General features: G+C 39.3%; 1 protein-coding gene and 1 long non-coding RNA gene across 7 annotated transcripts in view; one reads left to right on the top strand and one right to left on the bottom strand.

Moving 5' to 3' along the window:
- The window catches only part of Klhl14 (kelch-like 14), a 122551-nt gene extending 114934 nt beyond the window's left edge, over nucleotides 1-7617 (top strand). For both annotated transcript variants that reach the window (XM_006525823.4, NM_001081403.2), the window contains exons 7-9: nucleotides 40-198; nucleotides 3227-3384; nucleotides 5354-7617. In XM_006525823.4, the coding sequence (XP_006525886.1) occupies nucleotides 40-198; nucleotides 3227-3384; nucleotides 5354-5494 (458 nt within the window). In that variant the 3' untranslated portion in view covers nucleotides 5495-7617. The remainder of the gene's footprint in view (nucleotides 1-39; nucleotides 199-3226; nucleotides 3385-5353) is intronic.
- Gm31646 overlaps nucleotides 1-22092 on the bottom strand; it is a 169103-nt gene that overhangs the window by 91600 nt on the left and 55411 nt on the right. The window lies entirely within an intron of this gene.

Raw genomic sequence — 22092 nt, 5'->3', positions numbered from 1 at the left:
AGGGCACTTACTTGACCCAGATGTGTCTGTCCTTCACAGGGGGTGTGCACAACGGAGAGTACGTCCCATGGTTGTATTGCTATGACCCAGTCATGGATGTCTGGGCCCGAAAACAGGACATGAACACAAAACGTGCTATTCACACCCTGGCTGTGATGAATGATCGCTTGTACGCAATCGGAGGGAATCATTTGAAAGGTCTTTTCTTGTTCGTTTGTTATCATTTTGCTTTTGTTTTATTTTGGTTTTATATGTCCAAGTAGCATTTGCATTACATGCTCTTTGCTAAAGGTTTTATTGCTAGATAATCACAGATAACTATGTAAAAAGCATGTTGACCAAATATAATCCACTGTGTGTAAGTTAACACTTCCCTGGAGCAAGTATTTATTGTGTGTTAATTCTGAAGATAGGATTATGTTTAAGCTACTATCTATACACATTAAAGAAATAAATAATGACGTCTAGGGTGAAAAAGGAACATTAATAACTAAAAAGCACAATTTGTCATAACAGTGAAGCCAGTGAAATAAATTACTCTTTATCTCCAAAGTTGTAGTAATAAATTGTCCCCCAGAAAATTGTTTTTTGCTATAATCATAGAGAACTGTGCTCAAAAGTTCACAGAACTAATGTATGGATTTTTTTTCTTAAAGCAAAAACTTGGTGTCTAAATTTAGAATTATTTAAGTATTAAGTATCAAGCAATCCATGATTCTCAAATTGAATTGCTTTTTTGGACTTAAAACAAACGCACAGTATTTCTAAAGCCATTGCTTGGCTGTTTTCCTTCCCTGGACATGTTTGTCTTTTACAGTTTATGCCACTTTATAGAATTGTGGATGGATACAACACCACATTTGGTGGAAAACTGATCCACGATGCTGAAATTTACCCTACCTACCGTGGGCCTCAGTTTCCTCTACTCAACACTTAGGAACCTGCTCTAAAGTGAACTTTAAAATCACTGCCAGCTCCTGAGTGCACCGAAAACAAGCTGTGCTGAAGTGCCAAAGCCAGGTGTTCACTGTTCCTGCCACAACAGGAGTCTGGAGGAAGATTAGATGTGGAAAGTTTTTCTAATTCATATTTATCCATAAATTTAATAAAACTCACATGAGCTAACTTTTATGTCTATAATTTGAGTTCATGTTCACCCAGAAAAGTTGATACCCTAGTGTGTACCTGCCGTGCACCTCCATGCCCCCCACAATGGAGAGGATTGTGCCCCAACTGCCACAGCTCCGTGTGTTTGCTTGTTTGTTTGTTCCTTTCAATTTCAATTCCCTCACCTCAATGTTTTAGATTAATCTTTTGGCTTTTGAATAAAGTATGTTTTTTTTCTCATTTCATTTTCATGAGACATTAAATGTCTGAGTGACTTTTATATCCAAGATTATGATTGGACAAAAAGACTGCATAGTAACACACTGAGTAAGAAAACATGTGAATGCACACACATGAGCATGAACATGCATGCATCAAAAGTCTAGAGGGTGGAGAACATAGTTCAGTTAATAGTGCTTGCCTAGCTATGATACCTAAAGCCCTGGACTAAAAACCTAGCATCAAAGAAAACAGACATGGTGATGCACACCTATACTCCCAGCACTGAGGAGGTGGAGGCAAAAGAATCAAAGTGGTGTACAGGATCATCCTTCACTATATACCATGTTGGAGGCCAGTCTGGGCAACCCGAGACACTCTGACCCCACTTCTCTCTCTGTCTCTCTGTCTCTGTCTCTCTCTGTCTCACATATTTATATACCGTATATACACATATAAATGTATATATACACATATATAACTATATTTGTATGTGTATATATGTATATGTAGTGTGTGTATATACTTTCAGGAGACATAATGGAAAAGGAAAGTTATGATATGAATCCCAACTTGAAATAAATTAAATGTTGTCTCATCCCATTCAAGACATGTTTTACAGCATGCCTGTGAAAGAGGGATAATGACTGTGTCCTTTTGTGAGACTTGTACTCGGCATCTATAGTATATATGAAATGAGGCATAGAGAAGGTATGTGTGCCCCTCAACAACACCTTAGGTCTCAGGACCTAGAATTTTTCCCATATGCTCATTTTAAGTAGATATAAAATTTGCAGTAGGCATATTATTCTAATTGTAACACCACTTGTATGGTTTATTTTGTTTAAGAAATTAGTGGCCTGAAATAACCTCTTTGCTTTCTCAAGAATGAAAATTATTCCTTTGACTTTGTCTTTTCAACTATGTTTGAAAAATCATGGTATTGGTTAATGTATGTATATATATTTTCAGCTAAAATTCCATAGCATGAATTTAAGTGGACAAAATAACATATTTACTGTCCTTCTTTCTTACTACATAGCCCAGGCTGGCCTCGAAACCATGATTTCCCTGTCTCAGTTTCAAGAGTGATGAGATTACAGCCCTGTGCTCCTCATTCTACCTCTTAGAGGAGTTTCCATAGCTAGGGTAGTGATAAAGTCACCAAGAACCATGTAGTTTCTGGGCCTTAGGGAACCTTCATGGCCACTTGGACAAGCCTGTCTCAAAAAACAAAGTGGGTAGCACCTGAAGAATGATATCTGAGGTTCATCTCTAGCCTACACACACACACACACACACACACACACACACACACACACACACACACACGAATAGGGAGGCAGCAGAGACAAAGACCGTCAGAGCTTTCAGCCCCAAATCCAAACCCTGATTCTTGAAAAATACTCCACTAATCACTGAAGTTGTTTATACACATAGGCAGATTCTAGGAAAGGCTTAAGATTCTGAACAGTGAATTTAATTTATTAAACTATTTTGAGAGAACTAAATATTTAAGAAAAGCAATAAACTTTAGTCTGTGAAAGTTTGAGCTCTGATGCACATGTCTCTATATTCAGATGCTGCCTTTATAAAGCACAAGCATGCTAGTTGTGTCTAATAAATCATTTTTAATAAGGTCTACTCCTGTGTAATCAACTTTATGACACCTGCTTGAGCTAATCCAAAACATCCAAAGACTATTGTGGGCTGTTTGTTTGTTTTTAGAAGTGCTAATGGTTCCCAGTTTCACTAATGAAACTGCATTTGTGTCTTCAAAATCACAATCGCATTGTCTTCGAAGTTACTTCTTAGCTCCAGCAGTGTTTTAAAAAGAAGTAGCCTCAAATGGACTGTGGAAGTCACTCTTTCCTCCATGCCGCCTTCTCCCGGAACCTAGGTTTCTCCCACCTGGACGTCATGCTTGTGGAGTGTTATGACCCAAAAGGCGACCAGTGGAATATTCTCCAAACTCCCATCCTGGAGGGTCGAAGTGGCCCTGGCTGTGCGGTGCTTGACGACAGCATTTATCTAGTTGGAGGATACAGCTGGAGTATGGTACGTGTTTGTGTTTCTCTCCTCCTCCTCCTCCTCCTCCTCCTCCTCCTCCTCCTCCTCCTCCTCCTCCTTCCTCCTCCTTCCTCCTCCTCCTCCTCCTCCTCTTCCTCCTCCTCTTCCCCTCCTCCTCCTCCTCTGTGTGGGCCCTCCTTTCCTGATCACCCAGTGACATCATCCATCAACAGACCCTTTCTTTTAAGTTTGACTGAAAAAAATGTTAATCGAATCCACAATGTCCTATTTCACCTTAAAGGTCTCAATATTTATCTTTTTAAAAAGTTATTTACTTATATGAATTTACTATCACGTATCATACCCAAAAAGTTACAATAATTGCTTTATGCCCAAAAGTTTTCTTATTGTCTTAAAAATTTATATTTTTCAAATTTGAACATTCAAATCAAGATCTGGTTAGTCTCACAAATATTTGATTATCATGATTTATAGATTCCCCACTGTCTAGAACATTACCTCTGACACTTTTACTCTTTTGACTTGTTGAAAAAATAATCTCACTGTCACCCAGAATAGTCCACATTGTGGGAATGGTACTGTCATTAAAATAGTTCTTCAGACTAGATGTTAGTCAAGAATTGATTAGTCTTTACCTTTCTATTATTTATTTATATTTTTATGTTGTATTTTTGCTATTTTTCTGTAAAAGGAAGGGAGGGAGGGAAAGAGGGAGGGAGGGAGGTAGAGAAAGTAAATATCTGAAAAAAGAGGCTTGTGTTTAGATTACATATCAGGAGACACCTCAGGCCTAGCTGTCAATTTGATTACTCTCACAGTGATGCCTATTTTTATACTGCCTTATTTATCACTGTTAGCTTTATAAGATCAGTTTGGAGTTCTAATATCATAAGTTTTATTTATTTTGCATCAAGCAGGATTACGATGTAAGTTTTGAGATACTTTTAAAAGTTAGTTATATAAAGGCAAATATAAGTTGACAGATTAACCTAGATTTTCAGACAAACGCCTGTTGTCTGGAGCAAATTGCTCACTACAAGAGTAGAGATGCATCCAAGCAGACATCAAGAATAAACATTGAGACAATACCATGAGTTCTGCTGGGGGATTTTGTTTCCTATGATTGAACTTGGAAAGGAAAATATTACTCAAGCATTAGCCTTAAAGTTGACAAAGACACCAAAATTAAAGCTATTGTTCATTTGCTGTGTGGCCTCTTGGACATACGTAAATCATTATATGGAGATGTTTTCAGTCTACTCTAAAATGCCTTGATATCTTGGCTCTACTCCCCCCAGTAAAAAAATTATGAAAACAAAGAAATGCTATAACAATCTAGCATTCACTTTGCTTCAACTACTTAAATAGAAATGTAAATATGTCTTTATTTTTCTTTAATTTAAACCTACTGGAAAATTCCCAATTCTATCAATTATTTGAAAACGACCACTGAGCACTAGGTATTTGAGTTTGATCACTAGCTATCACATATATACCACAAGAGCCAGAGAGGTAGCTTGATCAGTCAAGTCCTGTTTTACTTGCCTGAAGACCTCAACTCAATGTCCAGAACTCTTATGAAAATGAAACAGCTAGATGTGGCAGCTTATAATTTCAGTGTAAGCATTAGGAAGGTAGATGAGGCAGACATCAGCCTACTTGGCAAGTTCCAAGTCCAGAAAAGATCCTGTCTTGGGAAAGAAAGGGTGGACGTTTGTGAGGAGCAACCCTAGAGGTTGTCTCCTGTCCTCCACAAATATGTGTTTGCAACAATGCTCACACATGTGTGCACCCACATATAACAAAAAGATTTTGAAGTGTCAATTTCAAAAATTTCCACAGAACACAACAGTTGAAAGCCCACTGAGTTGATTTATTGAGTTGATTTGAAGTGTTTGAGGCTGAGCAGAGGTCTTCCCAGTGTAGCTGTGGAGAGTGACATCAATTTTTTGCTCTCAATACCCTCCCCTAAGTACTCCCTGCTCTGCCATTCCAGGGTGCCTACAAGTCATCTACAATCTGCTATTGTCCAGAAAAAGGAACCTGGACAGAACTCGAAGGTGATGTGGCTGAACCCCTGGCAGGCCCAGCCTGTGCAACAGTCATTCTACCAGCCTGTGTACCCTACAACAAATGACAGCAGGAAACCACGGCATAGTGCCACCATCCAGGGTGCAGGGACAGATGATGTGCTGTCCTGTATGAACCATGCATTCCAATGGTACAACTGCCCAAATCCACCTTTGGTTTCTGATGACTTACAAGTGACTATAGAAGAAAGAGGCCTGGTCTTGAGCAGAGACTCTTGTTCGCAACTCAGATCACACTCCAATTGTGGTGACAGACTCTTCCATATCAGGCTGGTTTTGCTTTGTTCCGCCTTTACACAAACTCAAGTGGAGCTGAACTTTCACAAAGGGAAAGATAAACCACAGAAGCCTGGCCCCAGAGACCTAAGACCTGTATTGTGCATTGTTTCCTAACTGCATGTGATAGACTTGGACATTTGGAGAATATTTTGTACATGAATGATTCAAAATCCAACCCACCAAATGGTTACCCTGTATTCCAGAAACTCACTTGATTCTGTATTGGTAAATGCCTGGCTTCTTCACCAACTCCATAGGTAACACAGCAAAGGAAAACCACAGAAGACAGAAGACAGGCATCTTTGTTTCCACACAATCATATTTTCTATTCCTAACAGCTTCCCGTGGGAAAAGTAAGCTGTTGATCTCTTTGGCAATTGTTCTCTGCCAGAGTCTTAAGTATGTGTCTTTGATACTCCTTGAAAATTAAAACTAAGTACACCCTATTGCTCTTCAGCTCCCAGAAACTTACGCTTCCTCATTTCTCATAGCATTTTAACTAGTGAACATAAGGACAATTTGCCTCAATAGAAGACCAACAACCCCATCATGGAATATCACAGAAATTCTTTTGGATAACAATTTGTTCCAACTTTAATCCATAATTTAAAAACTGACAAATCACTTTCAGAAATTCAGGTGCACAAGGGAAACTTTCAAGTACGATCCAATTATCTTTCTGATCCTTAAAACACATGACTTCCAGCTGAAGAGATGGCTCAGTGGTTCAGAGCACTTACTCCTCAGGTGTAAGACCTGGGTTTGGTTCTCAGCACCCATGTGGCAACTTACAACCATCCATAGCTCCAGATCCAGGGCATCCATTGCACCAGGTACACATGCAGTGCACTTACAAACTTGTCAACAAAACACCTGTACATGTAAAATAAAAATAAATAACTCTTTTAAAATAATCATTTTTTTAAAAATGGACTTGCAAACTCATAGTACCTGGCTGCACACGTCCTCGCCTCTGTTTGTCTGGCTCTAGATACCTAATTCTCAATCTTCCTCCGCTCACCCCATTGCTTGTTATCACTGGGGATGCCTGGACTTGGTCAAGTGAGCAACTGATTCTTGTTTTTAGCAACTCAAAACATAAAAAGATCAGGAGAGCATGACACGGTCTCTTTGTGGCCAGTCAGAAAAGCAAACTAACAGAAACATGAATTAGAATTTCAAGCTCATCTGAGTTTGACCAACATGTTAGGCACTTACAAGAGCTGAAATTTTTTTTTTAATCACAGAAAGTTGAACCCTTCAACAAATGTAATATTAAAATTCCAAGTAGGGGTAGCCACAGGTGAGAACAAAGGCCTTCATGGGAAGCTTGCACGAGCATCTCAAGGTGGCTGGGCATAGCAGAGTTCAACGAGGTTTCTACAGAAAAGTGCAATCTTTGTTGTTTTTGTATTTATTTGTATGTTCAGATCCAAAGGATCCGTTGTAAAAATATATATGTGAATATATATACATAACCAGTGCAATCAGCTTTCATTTCCTTTTTCTTGAAAACATACGACTATATAGAAAGAAAGACAATAAGAACACGAGAAACGCCCCCCCCCACCCCCCGGCATCCTGGAGAGCATGAGCTGTTTCCAAAATCGGATTCTCAGCTGTCACTGTTTCTTCCAAAAGTTGCTATTTATACAAGGGTATCAGCTTTTCCTTAGATTTGTTCCTTGCTTTATTTTTTAATCACTAGCCAAATTAAATAAAAGCATTTATGAGAACTCTAAACCTTTCTGTATTTGAGAGAGATGCAAACTTCTAGAGTAAAAGTTGAATAAAAAGTCACAGAGGATGTAAATTTTGTACAGGACTAGAATGTAAATGAAGCTTGCTTGGAAGGGGAAAACTTTAAATAAAACTTTATGTATAAATTCAACTGTCTCTCATAGACCTCCTTATAAAACACATATAGACTGGATTATTTCAAGGTTTATAATGTATAGCTGCCTAAATATTTTTATTCTACATATATGCCTTACAGGTCTACTTTACTTCCTCATGGGATGTTAAAGACGATGTGAAAAATTATGAAATGCTTCCCAAAACCTTTTATGAATTGAAAATTGTGTGCGTGAATTTAAGTTTTTTATCACAAGTTCATGACAATAAGACAAAATATATTCAAAATTGAATAACTAAATGTTTCGGGGGCATTTTTATAGACACCTTAGCAACTAGCCATACATGTAGATGTGTATTAAAACAGCTGCATGCTTCCTATGGAATAATGGAGTCCATATTTAATTAAGTCAATTTTATAAATGCGAAGTAGTTGATCTTCCTTTAAAGCAAGTCTGACAAAGAAGTTGAGCATGCTGATTAGGCTTGACTATGCTTGATTAGCAAGGCTGAGACAGGGAAACCAGACCTACTAAAAGGAGTAGCTGGGTCACTGTCTTAGTTTAGTTTCTACTGTTATGATCAAACACGGACCAAAACCAACTCGGTGAGGATACGGTTTATTTACTTACTGTTTCGTATCACAATCTGTCACGAAATCAAAGTAGGAACCAAGAGGCAGGAACTGAGGCAGAGCCCATTGAGGAATGCTATTTACTGGCTTCCTCCTCATGGTTTGCTCAGTTTGCTTCCTTATAAAACCCCAGAACCACCTGATCAGGGTTGATCCTACCCAGAGTGCATTGGTCCCTTCCACACAACCATTAATCAAAAAAATGCCTTACAGCCTTGCTTTATAGGCCAATCTTATGCAGGCATTTTCTCAACTAAGAGACTTTCTTCCCAGAAATGTCTAGGTTTGTGTCAAACTGACAAAAGCCAACCTATACAGCCACCCTCCTGGCAAAGAACATTGTGAAGTCGGGAACCTAGTATCTGAAGCCTGCAAGCTGGAAAGAACTGATCTGCCTCTTCCAAGAACATCGTTCAAGTGACTAAATTCACAAAGGACTGATATCCTTTCTTCCTTACTAGTTCCTGAAAGTCAGAGCAATGACTCCTTTTTCCTCCCACTGTACTTCTTCTTTTGCATAATATGCTTTTCTTTAAATAAGAAACAAACAAAACAAAAAAACAAAAGTTCCTTGAAATGCAGTCTCCACTTGCACCTTGTAAGCCAAGCAACAGAGTAGGGAGTCTTCCAAATGCCCTGAGACCAACTTTCATAGGCACGTGAGGACATGCTTATCTTCTTCCTCATCTCAAGGAACCACTGAGTTTGAGTCAACATGTAGGCCATTGCTTAACTCTGACATATAGTTATCTAATACTAGATCAAATCTGAGGTCAGAAGAAGAAATATTCTGAAGAAAAAAATACATCCTTTCCAGGAATATCTCTCATAACTGATAGACATTAGGTGAGCAAGCTGTCTGTATCCGTTCTCTCCAAGCTGATCTTTTCTCAGCTATTTGACCCTTGTCAACATATTAAGTATTGGCTGCTATTATCCCAGAGTGCAGTGTTAGAAATGTTTCCCTTCTAATTAAACTTGACCCTTTACATCAAAATGTGGGTGCTTCTCAGCTGGTGGCCTGATTATATCCTGGCGGAGGACTGTAGCTTGAAAATATTTTAACTTTGAAGTGTGTCTTACTTACATTACTGAAATATCCTAACAATACAGTTCACTGTAGAAAATCACCCTAATGCCAGTGGGCTGCCTGGTACCCATGGTTTATTACCAATGTCTAGCATCATTAAAAAAATAAATTAGTCTGTGTATCACTAATTTGAAAAAAAAATCAAAATCAAAACTTTGAAGACTAGTTGTTATTGCTGTTGTTTCTAAACACATCTTGCCTTTACACTATCTCAAACCAAAACCCCAGGACATCTGTATTTAAAATCTAAAAATACACACACACACACACACACACACACACACACACACACACACACACACACACGACTAGTATGGCATACCAACACCAGCAATTATACCTTGAAGGTTTGGTAGGAAATAAAAATGAGGAAAGGTTAACAGTGAGTAATATAATATAATTTCCCCATTGCCATTCCCATCATGATGGGCTGTATGCACTGAAAACGTGACCCAACATAACCCTTCTTTTTTTGTTTTTTTGTTTGTTTGTTTGTTTTGTTTTGTCTTGTTTTTCGAGACAGGGTTTCTCTGTATAGCCCTGGCTGTCCTGGAACTCACTTTGTAGACCAGGCTGACCTCGAACTCAGAAATCCACCTGCCTCTGCCTCCTGAGTGAGGCTATCACCCTTCTTTACTGAAGTCGACTTATCAGGTATTTTTTCACAGCAGCGAGACGAATAATTAATGCAGTAAATGCAGAAACTCAAAGATCTAGAGGTTAAGAAGTATAATGTCAAAAAGGTGACATCTGTCAAAAACCCTTCTTGTCCTGTCATCTTATACATTGAAAGTAAGGAGAGTTACACCACACAGCACAATAAGGTTAAGCACCTGATAAGGAGCAAAGCCAGGGCTCATAACAAGACTGGAAGGTCATTCTCTAACTGCCTACAAGAAGTGTTTCCTACTAGTCTCTTCATTACCATGGAATTTAATGGGGACTGTTGTTTTTCCCCACATAAATATCACGTGCTGTTGAATAAAGTGGACACTTATGATCTATCTGGCAAGGGCTAGAGTGGTGTGAATGAAAAGCTGAGAAGGGTAACAGGGCAGAGAGGAGACTGGCGTGGTGTCCTTGGAAGGTTAAACTTTCTCACTCGTAGTTACAATCTTCATATAAAAGAAATAAGAAATAATCTGTTCCTGAAAGCACAGATATGAGACGCAGATGTAAAGTCCCTTGTAAATGCATACGCCAGCTATCCAATGCACTGGCCAAGCACATCTTTTAGCCTCGCATGCCAGACACCCTCCTGTCTGCCCCTCAGCCTCACTATCATGGTGCTTTTTTCTCTTCTTGGTTCATTGAGCAACATGAATTTTGGCTTTTCCACAAATACAGCTATGTTCCTCCACATTTTCCCTTACTTGTGAATTTTCTCCACAAAGAACATCATTTCAGGCCGAATATGATCTATAAAAAGCCTGTCCTTCAAGGTCCAGTTCAAACTCTACTATTTTCAATCAGCCTTTGTGATCACAACACTTACATGAATACTGACTGTCCATACTACTTTCTTTTAACCAAAGGCTTCTCTGGCTTTCTCTCACCTATGCTATTTGCAAGGTCTAATAATCTGACCCTTATACTAGATTTGAGGGTCTTTGAATTTAGTTGTGAAGCATAACACTGAGTCATAAGAAATTTGCTAAATAAAAATGAAATCTTAGTAATTACTAATATCCTTTCACTGTGGACATGCGGGCAAGAGCAGGGGGGAAATGTAACTACCTTTAATGCGCCATCCAAACAGCTCCTCTCTTTTGGAGTCTGAGCTTTCTCCAGCCTTTTTAATTTATGTGTTTATGCAGTTTATAACAACTAAATATATACTTTTAATATGAATTTTATTTTTTCCAAATTATAATTACATCATTACCCCCTTTTCTTTCTTCCCTCAAACTCCTCTGATGAAACCCTTTTGCTCTTTTTCTCTGAATCATGGCCTGTTTTACTTTAATTATTGTTACATGCATCATATATACATGTTTATAAATATATATTACTAAATAATAATTACATCTTGCTCAGTTCATGGTTTACTTACATGCAGATGGTCTCAGGGCTGAACAATTGCTATTGAATAACCAGTTGGGTGGATTTTCACTGAAGAAGACAACTTCTCCCACTCTCAGCATTTCCCAGTTGCTTAGAGTTCTGTTTTCAGATCTGAGGCCCCACGAGTACTCCCTTCGGTGTTAACATATCCATTGACTTTATCCTCCTTCAGGTCTTGCCTAGGCAGCCATGTTGATCAGACTTCATAGGTGTGGTGGTTTGAAAAACAGTGACCCCATATGTTCATAGGGAGTGACACTACTAAGCAGTGTGGCTTTTTAGAAGTAGATGCAGGGTTTATTGGAGGAAGTGTCACGAGGGAGTGGGGGAACATGGGGGATGGGGGGGGGTGAGCTTTGAAGTCTCAGAAGTTCTAGCCAGGCCCAGTGCCTCACTGTTTCTTCCTGCTGCCTGTGCATCCAGATGTAAAACTCTCAGCTGCCTCTCCAGCACCATGTCTTCCTGCGTTCCACAATGCTTCCTGCCATGATAATAGACTAAAACCTCTGAACTGTAAGCCAGTACTAATTAATTTATAAAAAAATAACTTTCTTTTTAAGAGCTGCTGTGATCACAGTGTCTCTTCACAGCAATATAACCCAAACTAAGACAGTAAGTGTAGCATCTATGACATTTCTAGGAGACATGATCTCACAGCTCTTGCAATCTTTCTGCCCCCTCTTCTCCAATGATCCCTGAGCCTTAGGTGTGGGAGTTGTTTTGTAAGTCTATCAGTTTGGACTAAGTACTATGCAGTCTCTCATTATCTGCATTTTGATGTGTTGTGGTTTTCTGAAATGGCCCACATCTGTTGCAAAGAGGAGTTTCTTTGTTAAGGGGTGAAATTATATTTATCTGTAGGTATAAGAATAAATATTTACAATGTAGTTAAGAATTACACTGTAGGCTTTCTTCTAGAATCTATGACTTCACTATTCCTGAGCAGTTTTTGCTAGGTTTCCAGTACCAGGTACAGTTCCATCATGTTGAATGGGCCTTAAGTCTAACTAGGGAGGTATTGGTCACCACCAAGGTATGGTTGCTACTACTGCACCCTTACTCTTACCATGCCATGCTGCTCATGGCTGTGTTCAGAGACGCTAACAGCAGGAATGAGAGTTGTTTTGAGTTGTTGGCCAGAGTTTTCCGAGAGACTCCCAAATCACTGCAGGCCATTGCTGTTCCACCCAGAGGTGGGAGGTAAGTCCTATTGCTGAAGACAACATGCCTTTCTAACCCACAACTCAAGGGACTTGAGTCAGATAGGACCTAAAAACCTTCTCCCTGTAGACTACCTTTTATAGTACCAGAAGATCCCACGCAAACTTCTAAAGGAGAAAAACAAACAGCTCTCCCACTAGCTATGAGCATGCACTTTTATAGCCTAAATTTTTGGCATTTTGCCACATGACTCCATGTCATAAGGTAGTATGTATTGTGATTTTTAATAGTTCCCTATCATACTGTATGAATGAAGAGTAGCAAATTCTGAAGGATATGATCATGTCACAGCATTCTGGCATGTTCTTTGTGGTTCCCACAAGTTTACTCCTACCAGTTACCAGGACTGTAAAAGCATTATGCTTGAAAAAGGCATAAGTTCTATTTCTCCAATGACATGGTTCATTCGGCTCATCTCTGACTCTTTTTCTCATCTAAAATTTCTGGCTACCACCCTTCCCCTGCTTCCAGGCCTTTCCAGAATTGCTGTGGTAAGCTGTTCTTTCCTTGTGAATGGAATTAGACCAAGACCCCACTTGAAGCCAGATGGCATTCATACAGTTCACAGGAAATTCTTTACTTGTCTTAAAAGTCTTCCTTAAAAGCTACTCAGACTATTAAAGCCATCTGAAGTGAGATGCCTTATTAAATTAATCCATGTCTCTTTCAGTATGAATAGCCATATTAATCTAACACACAGGAATGAAAGAAAAGACATTCAAGTCAAAATTCCCTGGGGGCATAAATGAGCTACATGAAGTCCAAAAACACAATTGAATCCAGGCCTCTGGCTAGACCACCCCTGGGATGGTCATCTTTTCAAATCATTAGAATACTTACTATCTGTACTATTCATATCACTTCTAGAATACACTTCCTTATGTTGATGGTAATATATATGTTTTATACACATATACACACATATAATTTATACATATATATACACATATGTTGTGTGTGTGTGTGTGTGTGTGTGTGTGTGTGTGTGTGTGCCTTGTTTCAACTAAGCTTTGTGATATAGAACAGGCAAATCCTGAAATATGTTTCCTCACAGGGTTTGTGCATAGTACCACAACTGTAAGGGAGTAGCTGAGGTATGAGAATCCTTGCTAGAATAGAAACATATATGACTCAAAACACTATACCTATTCAAAATGTTATCCCTACCCTTTTGAAAACATAAACTGTGTTGGGATTTTCTCAATTGTGATGACCACAATTTCTACAATAGTTTTTGATACAAAGTATGTAAGCAGCTTTAATCTAATTGCCTTTGTTATATTTAATGCTTTTCTACTATCTAATGGTCCTGAAAGTGAGAATTTTAACCCTATTGTGAAATCTCCCTACAGTACACAAATGGGATAGCACAAGAGGACTTCTGCTCCCACCCCTGAAAAGATGCTCTCTTTCTGATGAGGATGAATCTGAATGTACTCTTTGGTATCCCCAGGCTTATGCCGACAGTCTTATTTATCCCTTCTTCCAACTGTACCCAAATCCCTTTGGTGTACACTTTGAAGAATATGAATATGCACAAGTAACTATATACATGGTCCATGTGCATAAAAGCATACAAACAGGTGACGTCTGTTCCAGATAGAAAGGGTTTAGAAGACAGAGGGAAAGGGCGTCATGTAACAACAGTTCAGAAAATAAGTAAGAAAACATTGATTTTTTTCTATTTATGTTTGAAAGCTAATTATTAATAATGCAATAAATAAAACAACCAAACCAGTCGGGCAGTGGTGGCACATGCCTTTAATTCCAGCACTTGGGAGGCAGAGGCAGGTGGATTTCTGAGGTTCAAGGCCAGCCTGGTCTACAGAGTGAGTTCCAGAACAACCAGGGCTACACAGAGAAACCCTGTCTCGAGAAAAACAAAAAACCAAAACAAACAAACAAAAAAACCCAAACCATTTTTCAATACAAAAGCATTAGGGTAAGGATGTATTGCTACAATCAACTCCAGGTTAGTGTGCTGAATGGCAACCTGATTAGTGAAGAAAGCATGAAGGCCAGGTGCATGAAATCATGTAGGCCACAGCAGGCCAACTCTATTATAAGGCCTTGCTAGGGATTTATAAGAATAAATTAAAATTAAGTTTATTAAAAATTTTCATAAGGACAACATTCCAATGTGAGCTAATGTTTTAATCTCTAAGGTCATTTTCCAGTTTTGTTCCCAAGTTGATCAACCTTGTTTCAGGACAGAGACTAATGAAAGCAGAAGCCTGGTAGTTGTCACAAAGAAGCAGAGTGATAAAATCCAATCTTAGGGGGCCTTGACCATGCATCCAATCTTCTCAAAAGAAACCTGGAGCTTGGGGCTACAGAGTTCAGCAAGAAGATGGAGACCTACACCAAAAACTTCCAGAAAGCAGAGGAGAGAAAACTACAGTATCAATTACAGTCAAGGTGAACACAGCTGCTCAGTGCTTTGAGACAGATGAATCTGGAATTGGAGATACTGCTCAGGGGCCCAGCACTTGCCTGCCAAGCATGATGTTTGAGCTCAATCCCTAGCACCAGCAAAACCAACCAACCAACCAACCAACCAAACAAACAAACAAACAAACAAACAAAAATACGTATAGTTTAAAGTCCTATGAGCAGGGGAAATAAAAGATGGAGTTAAATATTTCTGAAGGCATAAATCTGAAGTACATTGGAAGGCTGAGGAGATAAGAGTCAAGCTCAGCCAAAAGCCTAAGGACTTGCCCTTAAGATAAGCTCGAGCCAAACACAAGCTGAGTAGACCTACCAGACTCAGCTCTTTTTTTTTTTTTTTTTTTTTTTTTTTTTTTTTTTTTTACCGTCACTCTTTTTTTTTTTATTTTTTATTTTTTTTTTCATTTTTTTTTATTAGGTATTTAGCTCATTTACATTTCCAATGCTATACCAAAAGTCCCCCTTACCCACCCACCCCCACTCCCCTACCCACCCACTCCCCCCCCTTTGGCCCTGGCGTTCCCCTGTACCGGGGCACACAAAGTCTGCGTGTCCAATGGGCCTCTCTTTCCAGTGATGGCCGACTAGGCCATCTTTTGATACATATGCAGCTAGAGTCAAGAGCTCAGGGGTACTGGTTAGTTCATAATGTTGTTCCACCTATAGGGTTGAAGATCCCTTTAGCTCCTTGGGTACTTTCTCTAGCTCCTCCATTGGGAGCCCTGTGATCCATCCATTAGCTGACTGTGAGCATCCACTTCTGTGTTTGCTAGGCCCCGGCATAGTCTCACAAGAGACAGCTACATCTGGGTCCTTTCAGTAAAATCTTGCTAGTGTATGCAATGGTGTCAGCATTTGGAAGCTGATTATGGGGTGGATCCCTGGATATGGCAGTCTCTACATGGTCCATCCTTTCATCTCAGCTCCATACTTTGTTTCTGTAACTCCTTCCATGGGTGTTTTGTTCCCACTTCTAAGGAGGGGCATAGTGTCCACACTTCAGTCTTCATTTTTCTTGAGTTTCATGTGTTTAGGAAATTGTATCTTATATCGTGGGTATCCTAGGTTTTGGGCTAGTATCCACTTATCAGTGAGTACATATTGTGTGAGTTCCTTTGTGATTGTGTTACCTCACTCAGGATGATGCTCTCCAGGTCCATCCATTTGGCTAGGAATTTCATAAATTCATTCTTTTTAATAGCTGAGTAGTACTCCATTGTGTAGATGTACCACATTTTCTGTATCCATTCCTCTGTTGAGGGGCATCTGGGTTCTTTCCAGTTTCTGGCTATTACAAATAAGGCTGCTATGAACATAGTGGAGCATGTGTCCTTCTTACAAGTTGGGGCTTCTTCTGGATATATGCCAAGGAGAGCTATTGCTGGATCCTCCGGTAGTACTATGTCCAATTTTCTGAGGAACCGCCAGACTGATTTCCAGAGTGGTTGTACAAGCCTGCAATCCCACCAACAATGGAGGAGTGTTCCTCTTTCTCCACATCCTCGCCAGCATCTGCTGTCACCTGAATTTTTGATCTTAGCCATTCTCACTGGTGTGAGGTGGAATCTCAGGGTTGTTTTGATTTGCATTTCCCTGATGATTAAGGATGTTGAACATTTTTTCAGGTGCTTCTCTGCCATTCGGTATTCCTCAGGTGAGAATTCTTTGTTCAGTTCTGAGCCCCATTTTTTAAGGGGGTTATTTGATTTTCTGAGGTCCACCTTCTTGAGTTCTTTATATATGTTGGATATTAGTCCCCTATCTGATTTAGGATAGGTAAAGATCCTTTCCCAGTCTGTTGGTGGTCTTTTTGTCTTATAGACAGTGTCTTTTGCCTTGCAGAAACTTTGGAGTTTCATTAGGTCCCATTTGTCAATTCTCGATCTTACAGCACAAGCCATTGCTGTTCTGTTCAGGAATTTTTCCCCTGTGCCCATATCTTCAAGGCTTTTCCCCACTTTCTCCTCTATAAGTTTCAGTGTCTCTGGTTTTATGTGAAGTTCCTTGATCCACTTAGATTTGACCTTAGTACAAGGAGATAAGTATGGATCGATTCGCATTCTTCTACATGATAACAACCAGTTGTGCCAGCACCAATTGTTGAAAATGCTGTCTTTCTTCCACTGGATGGTTTTGGCTCCCTTGTCGAAGATCAAGTGACCATAGGTGTGTGGGTTCATTTCTGGGTCTTCAATTCTATTCCATTGGTCCACTTGTCTGTCTCTATACCAGTACCATGCAGTTTTTATCACAATTGCTCTGTAGTAAAGCTTTAGGTCAGGCATGGTGATTCCACCAGAGGTTCTTTTATCCTTGAGGAGAGTTTTTGCTATCCTCGGTTTTTTGTTATTCCAGATGAATTTGCAAATTGCTCCTTCTAATTCGTTGAAGAATTGAGTTGGAATTTTAATGGGGATTGCATTGAATCTGTAGATTGCTTTTGGCAAGATAGCAATTTTTACAATGTTGGTCCTGCCAATCCATGAGCATGGGAGATCTTTCCATCTTCTGAGATCTTCTTTAATTTCTTTCTTCAGGGACTTGAAGTTTTTATCATACAGATCTTTCACTTCCTTCGTTAGAGTCACGCCGAGATATTTTATATTATTTGTGGCTATTGAGAAGGGTGTTGTTTCCCTAATTTCTTTCTCAGCCTGTTTATTCTTTGTGTAGAGAAAGGCCATTGACTTGTTTGAGTTAATTTTATATCTAGCTACTTCACCGAAGCTGTTTATCAGGTTTAGGAGTTCTCTGTTGGAATTTTTAGGGTCACTTATATATACTATCATATCATCTGCAAAAAGTGATATTTTGACTTCCTCTTTTCCAATTTGTATCCCCTTGATCTCCTTTTGTTGTCGAATTGCTCTGGCTAATACTTCAAGTACTATGTTGAAAAGGTAGGGAGAAAGTGGGCAGCCTTGTCTAGTCCCTGATTTTAGTGGGATTGCTTCCAGCTTCTCTCCATTTACTTTGATGTTGGCTACTGGTTTGCTGTAGATTGCTTTTATCATGTTTAGGTATTGGCCTTGAATTCCTGATCTTTCCAGAACTTTTATCATGAATGGGTGTTGGATCTTGTCAAATGCTTTTTCTGCATCTAACGAGATGATCATGTGGTTTTTGTCTTTGAGTTTGTTTATATAATGGATTACATTGATGGATTTTCGTATATTAAACCATCCCTGCATCCCTGGAATAAAACCTACTTGGTCAGGATGGATGATTGCTTTAATGTGTTCTTGGATTCGGTTAGCGAGAATTTTATTAAGAATTTTTGCATCGATGTTCATAAGAGAAATTGGTCTGAAGTTCTCTATCTTTGTTGGATCTTTCTGTGGTTTAGGTATCAGAGTAATAGTGGCTTCATAAAATGAGTTGGGTAGAATACCTTCTACTTCTATCTTGTGAAAAAGTTTGTGCAGAACTGGAGTTAGATCTTCTTTGAAGGTCTGATAGAACTCTGCACTAAACCCGTCTGGTCCTGGGCTTTTTTTGGCTGGGAGACTATTAATAACTGCTTCTATTTCTTTAGGGGATATGGGACTGTTTAGAAGGTCAACTTGATCCTGATTCAACTTTGGTACCTGGTATCTGTCCAGAAATTTGTCCATTTCGTCCAGGTTTTCCAGTTTTGTTGAGTATAGCCTTTTGTAGAAGGATCTGATTGTGTTTTGGATTTCTTCAGGATCTGTTGTTATGTCTCCCTTTTCATTTCTGATTTTGTTAATTAGGATTTTGTCCCTGTGCCCTTTAGTGAGTCTAGCTAAGGGTTTATCTATCTTGTTGATTTTCTCAAAGAACCAACTCCTCGTTTGGTTAATTCTTTGAATAGTTCTTCTTGTTTCCACTTGGTTGATTTCACCCCTGAGTTTGATTATTTCCTGCCGTCTACTCCTCTTGGGTGAATTTGCTTCCTTTTTTCTAGAGCTTTTAGATGTGTTGTCAAGCTGCTAGTATGTGCTCTCTCCCGTTTTTTCTTGAAGGCACTCATAGCTATGAGTTTCCCTCTTAGAAATGCTTTCATTGTGTCCCAAAGGTTTGGGTACGTTGTGGCTTCATTTTCATTAAACTCTAAAAAGTCTTTAATTTCTTTCTTTATTCCTTCCTTGACCAAGGTATCATTGAGAAGAGTGTTGTTCAGTTTCCATGTGAATGTTGGCTTTCTGTTATTTATTTTGTTATTGAAGATCAGCCTTAGTGCATGGTGATCTGATAGGATACATGGGACAATTTCAATATTTTTGAATCTGTTGAGGCCTGATTTGTGACCTATTATGTGGTCAATTTTGGAGAAGGTACCATGAGGTGCTGAGAAGAAAGTATATCCTTTTGTTTTAGGATAAAATGTTCTGTAGATATCTGTCAGATCCATTTGTTTCATCACTTCTGTTAGTTTCAGTGTGTCCCTGTTTAGTTTCTGTTTCCATGATCTGTCCATTGGTGAAAGTGGTGTGTTGAAGTCTCCCACTATTATTGTGTGAGGCGCAATGTGTGCTTTGAGCTTTACTAAAGTTTCTTTAGTGAATGTGGCTGCTCTTGTATTTGGAGCATAGATATTCAGAATTGAGAGTTCCTCTTGGAGGATTTTACCTTTGATGAGAATGAAGTGTCCCTCCTTGTCTTTTTTGATGACTTTGGGTTGGAAGTCAATCTTATCAGATATTAGGATGGCTACTCCTGCTTGTTTCTTCATACCATTTGCTTGGAAAATTGTTTTCCAGCCTTTCATTCTGAGGTAGTGTCTATCTTTTTCTCTGAGATGAGTTTCCTGTAAGCAGCAAAATGTTGGGTCTTGTTTGTGTAGCCAGTTTGTTAGTCTATGTCTTTTTATTGGCGAGTTGAGACCATTGATGTTAAGAGATATTAAGGAAAAGTAATTGTTGCTTCCTGTTATTTTAGTTGTTAAAGGTGGCATTCTGTTCTTGTGGCTGTCTTCTTTTAGGTTTGTTGAGGGATTACCTTCTTGTTTTTTCTAGGGCGTTGTTCCCGTTCTTGTATTGGTTTTTTTCTGTTATTATCCTTTGAAGGGCTGGATTCGTGGAGAGATAATGCGTGAATTTGGTTTTGTCGTGGAATACTTTGGTTTCTCCCTCTATGATAATTGAGAGTTTGGCTGGGTATAGTAGCCTGGGCTGCAGTTTGTGTTCTCTTAGTGTCTGTATAACATCTGTCCAGGCTCTTCTGGCTTTCATAGTCTCTGGTGAAAAATCTGGTGTAATTCTGATAGGCTTGCCTTTATATGTTACTTGACCTTTTTCCCTTACTGCTTTTAGTATTCTATCTTTATTTAGTGCATTTGATGTTCTGATTATTATGTGTCGGGAGGAATTTCTTTTCTGGTCCAGTCTATTTGGAGTTCTGTAGGCTTCTTGTATGTTCATATGCATCTCATTCTTTAGATTTGGGAAGTTTTCTTCAATAATTTTGTTGAAGATGTTTGCTGGACCTTTGAGTTGAAAATCTTCATTCTCATCCACTCCTATTATCCGTACGTTTGGTCTTCTTATTGTGTCCTGGATTTCTTGGATATTTTGAGTTAGGATCTTTTTGTATTTTCCATTTTCTTTGATTGTTGTGCCGATGTTCTCTATGGAATCTTCTGCACCTGAGATTCTCTCTTCCATCTCTTGTATTCTGTTGCTGATGCTCAAATCTATGGTTCCAGATTTCTTTCCTAGGGTTTCTATCTCTAGTGTTGCCTCGCTTTGAGTTTTCTTTATTGTGTCTACTTCCCTTTTTAGGTCTAGTATGGTTTTGTTCATTTCCATCACCTGTTTGTATGTTTTTTCCTCTTTTTCTGTAAGGACTTCTACCTGTTTGATTGTGTTTTCCTGTTTTTCTTTAAGGACTTGTAACTCTTTAGCAGTGTTCTCCTGTATTTCTTTAAGTGATTTATTAAAGTCCTTCTTGATGTCCTCTACCATCATCATGAGATATGCTTTTAAATCTAGGTCTAGGTTCTCAGGTGTGTTGGGGTTCCCTGGACTGGGCGAAGTGGGTGTGCTGGGTTCTGGTGATGGTGAGTGGTCTTGGTTCCTGTTAGTAAGATTCCTCCGTTTACCTTTCGCCATCTGGTAATCTCTGGAGTTAGTAGTTATAGTTGACTCTGTTTAGAGATTGTTCTTCTGGTGATTCTGTTACCGTCTATCAGCAGACCTGGGAGACAGATTCTCTCCTCTGAGTTTCAGTGCTCAGAGCACTCTCTGCTGGCAAGCTCTCTTACAGGGAAGGTGCACAGATATCTTGTATTTGGACCTCCTCCTGGCCGAAGAAGAAGGCCCAAAACAGGACCTTTCTCAGACAGTGTGTTGCTTTGGCAGTTCCCAGGTGGTCCAGACTCTCACCTAAGCAGACTAAATTCCTAAGTTCCTTGGAGTCCCGGGACCAAGATGGCGACCGCTGCTGCTGTGGCTTAGGCCGCCTCCCCAGCCGGGTGGGCACCTGTCCTCCGGTCCGGAAGGTGGCCGGCTGTCCCCGGCCCACACAGGGTGCTGCCTCAGCGCCTCTGTGCTTCTGCCTGTTCCAGAAGCTGTCAGGTTCTCTGGCGCACCCTCTCACCTGTTCAGACTAATTTCCTAAGTTCGGCGGGTCCCGGACCAAGATCCAGACTCAGCTCTTAATAAAACATGAAGTTAGGTGCTTCTTTCTTCACTCGGCCTGCACACAAGGAAGTTAAAGAAAAAAATTCCAAAGCATTGCATCCAGCTGAAATGTATTGAAATTTTAAAAAAAATTAATATCATGGTTTAGAGGTAACAGAATAAAACAAGAAATAGAAAAACACTCACTTCTAATATCGACTTTGAAGTAAAGAAGAATGTGAAAAATACATTAGTAAAAAACTTGAAGTTAGCAAAATAACATAATGTAGAATGGAGCTATAGCATTAGAATCTACTTTGTAAAACAATTAGGATTCTACAACTAGAAATGTTACATCTTAAACTGTCAGTAGAAGAGTTGGAATTAGTCACTTTCCTTGTTGCTGCATTGAAATGCCTGACAAAAGCGAGTGCATGGAAGAAGGTTGATCTGAGCTTAAAGCCTAAG

The sequence above is a fragment of the Mus musculus genome, chromosome 18 (genome assembly GCF_000001635.26).
Source record: "Mus musculus strain C57BL/6J chromosome 18, GRCm38.p6 C57BL/6J".
Classification (NCBI taxonomy): Eukaryota; Metazoa; Chordata; class Mammalia; order Rodentia; family Muridae; genus Mus; species Mus musculus.
The sequence above is the reverse complement of the archived record's forward strand: the minus strand, read 5'-3'. Positions and strand labels throughout refer to the sequence as shown.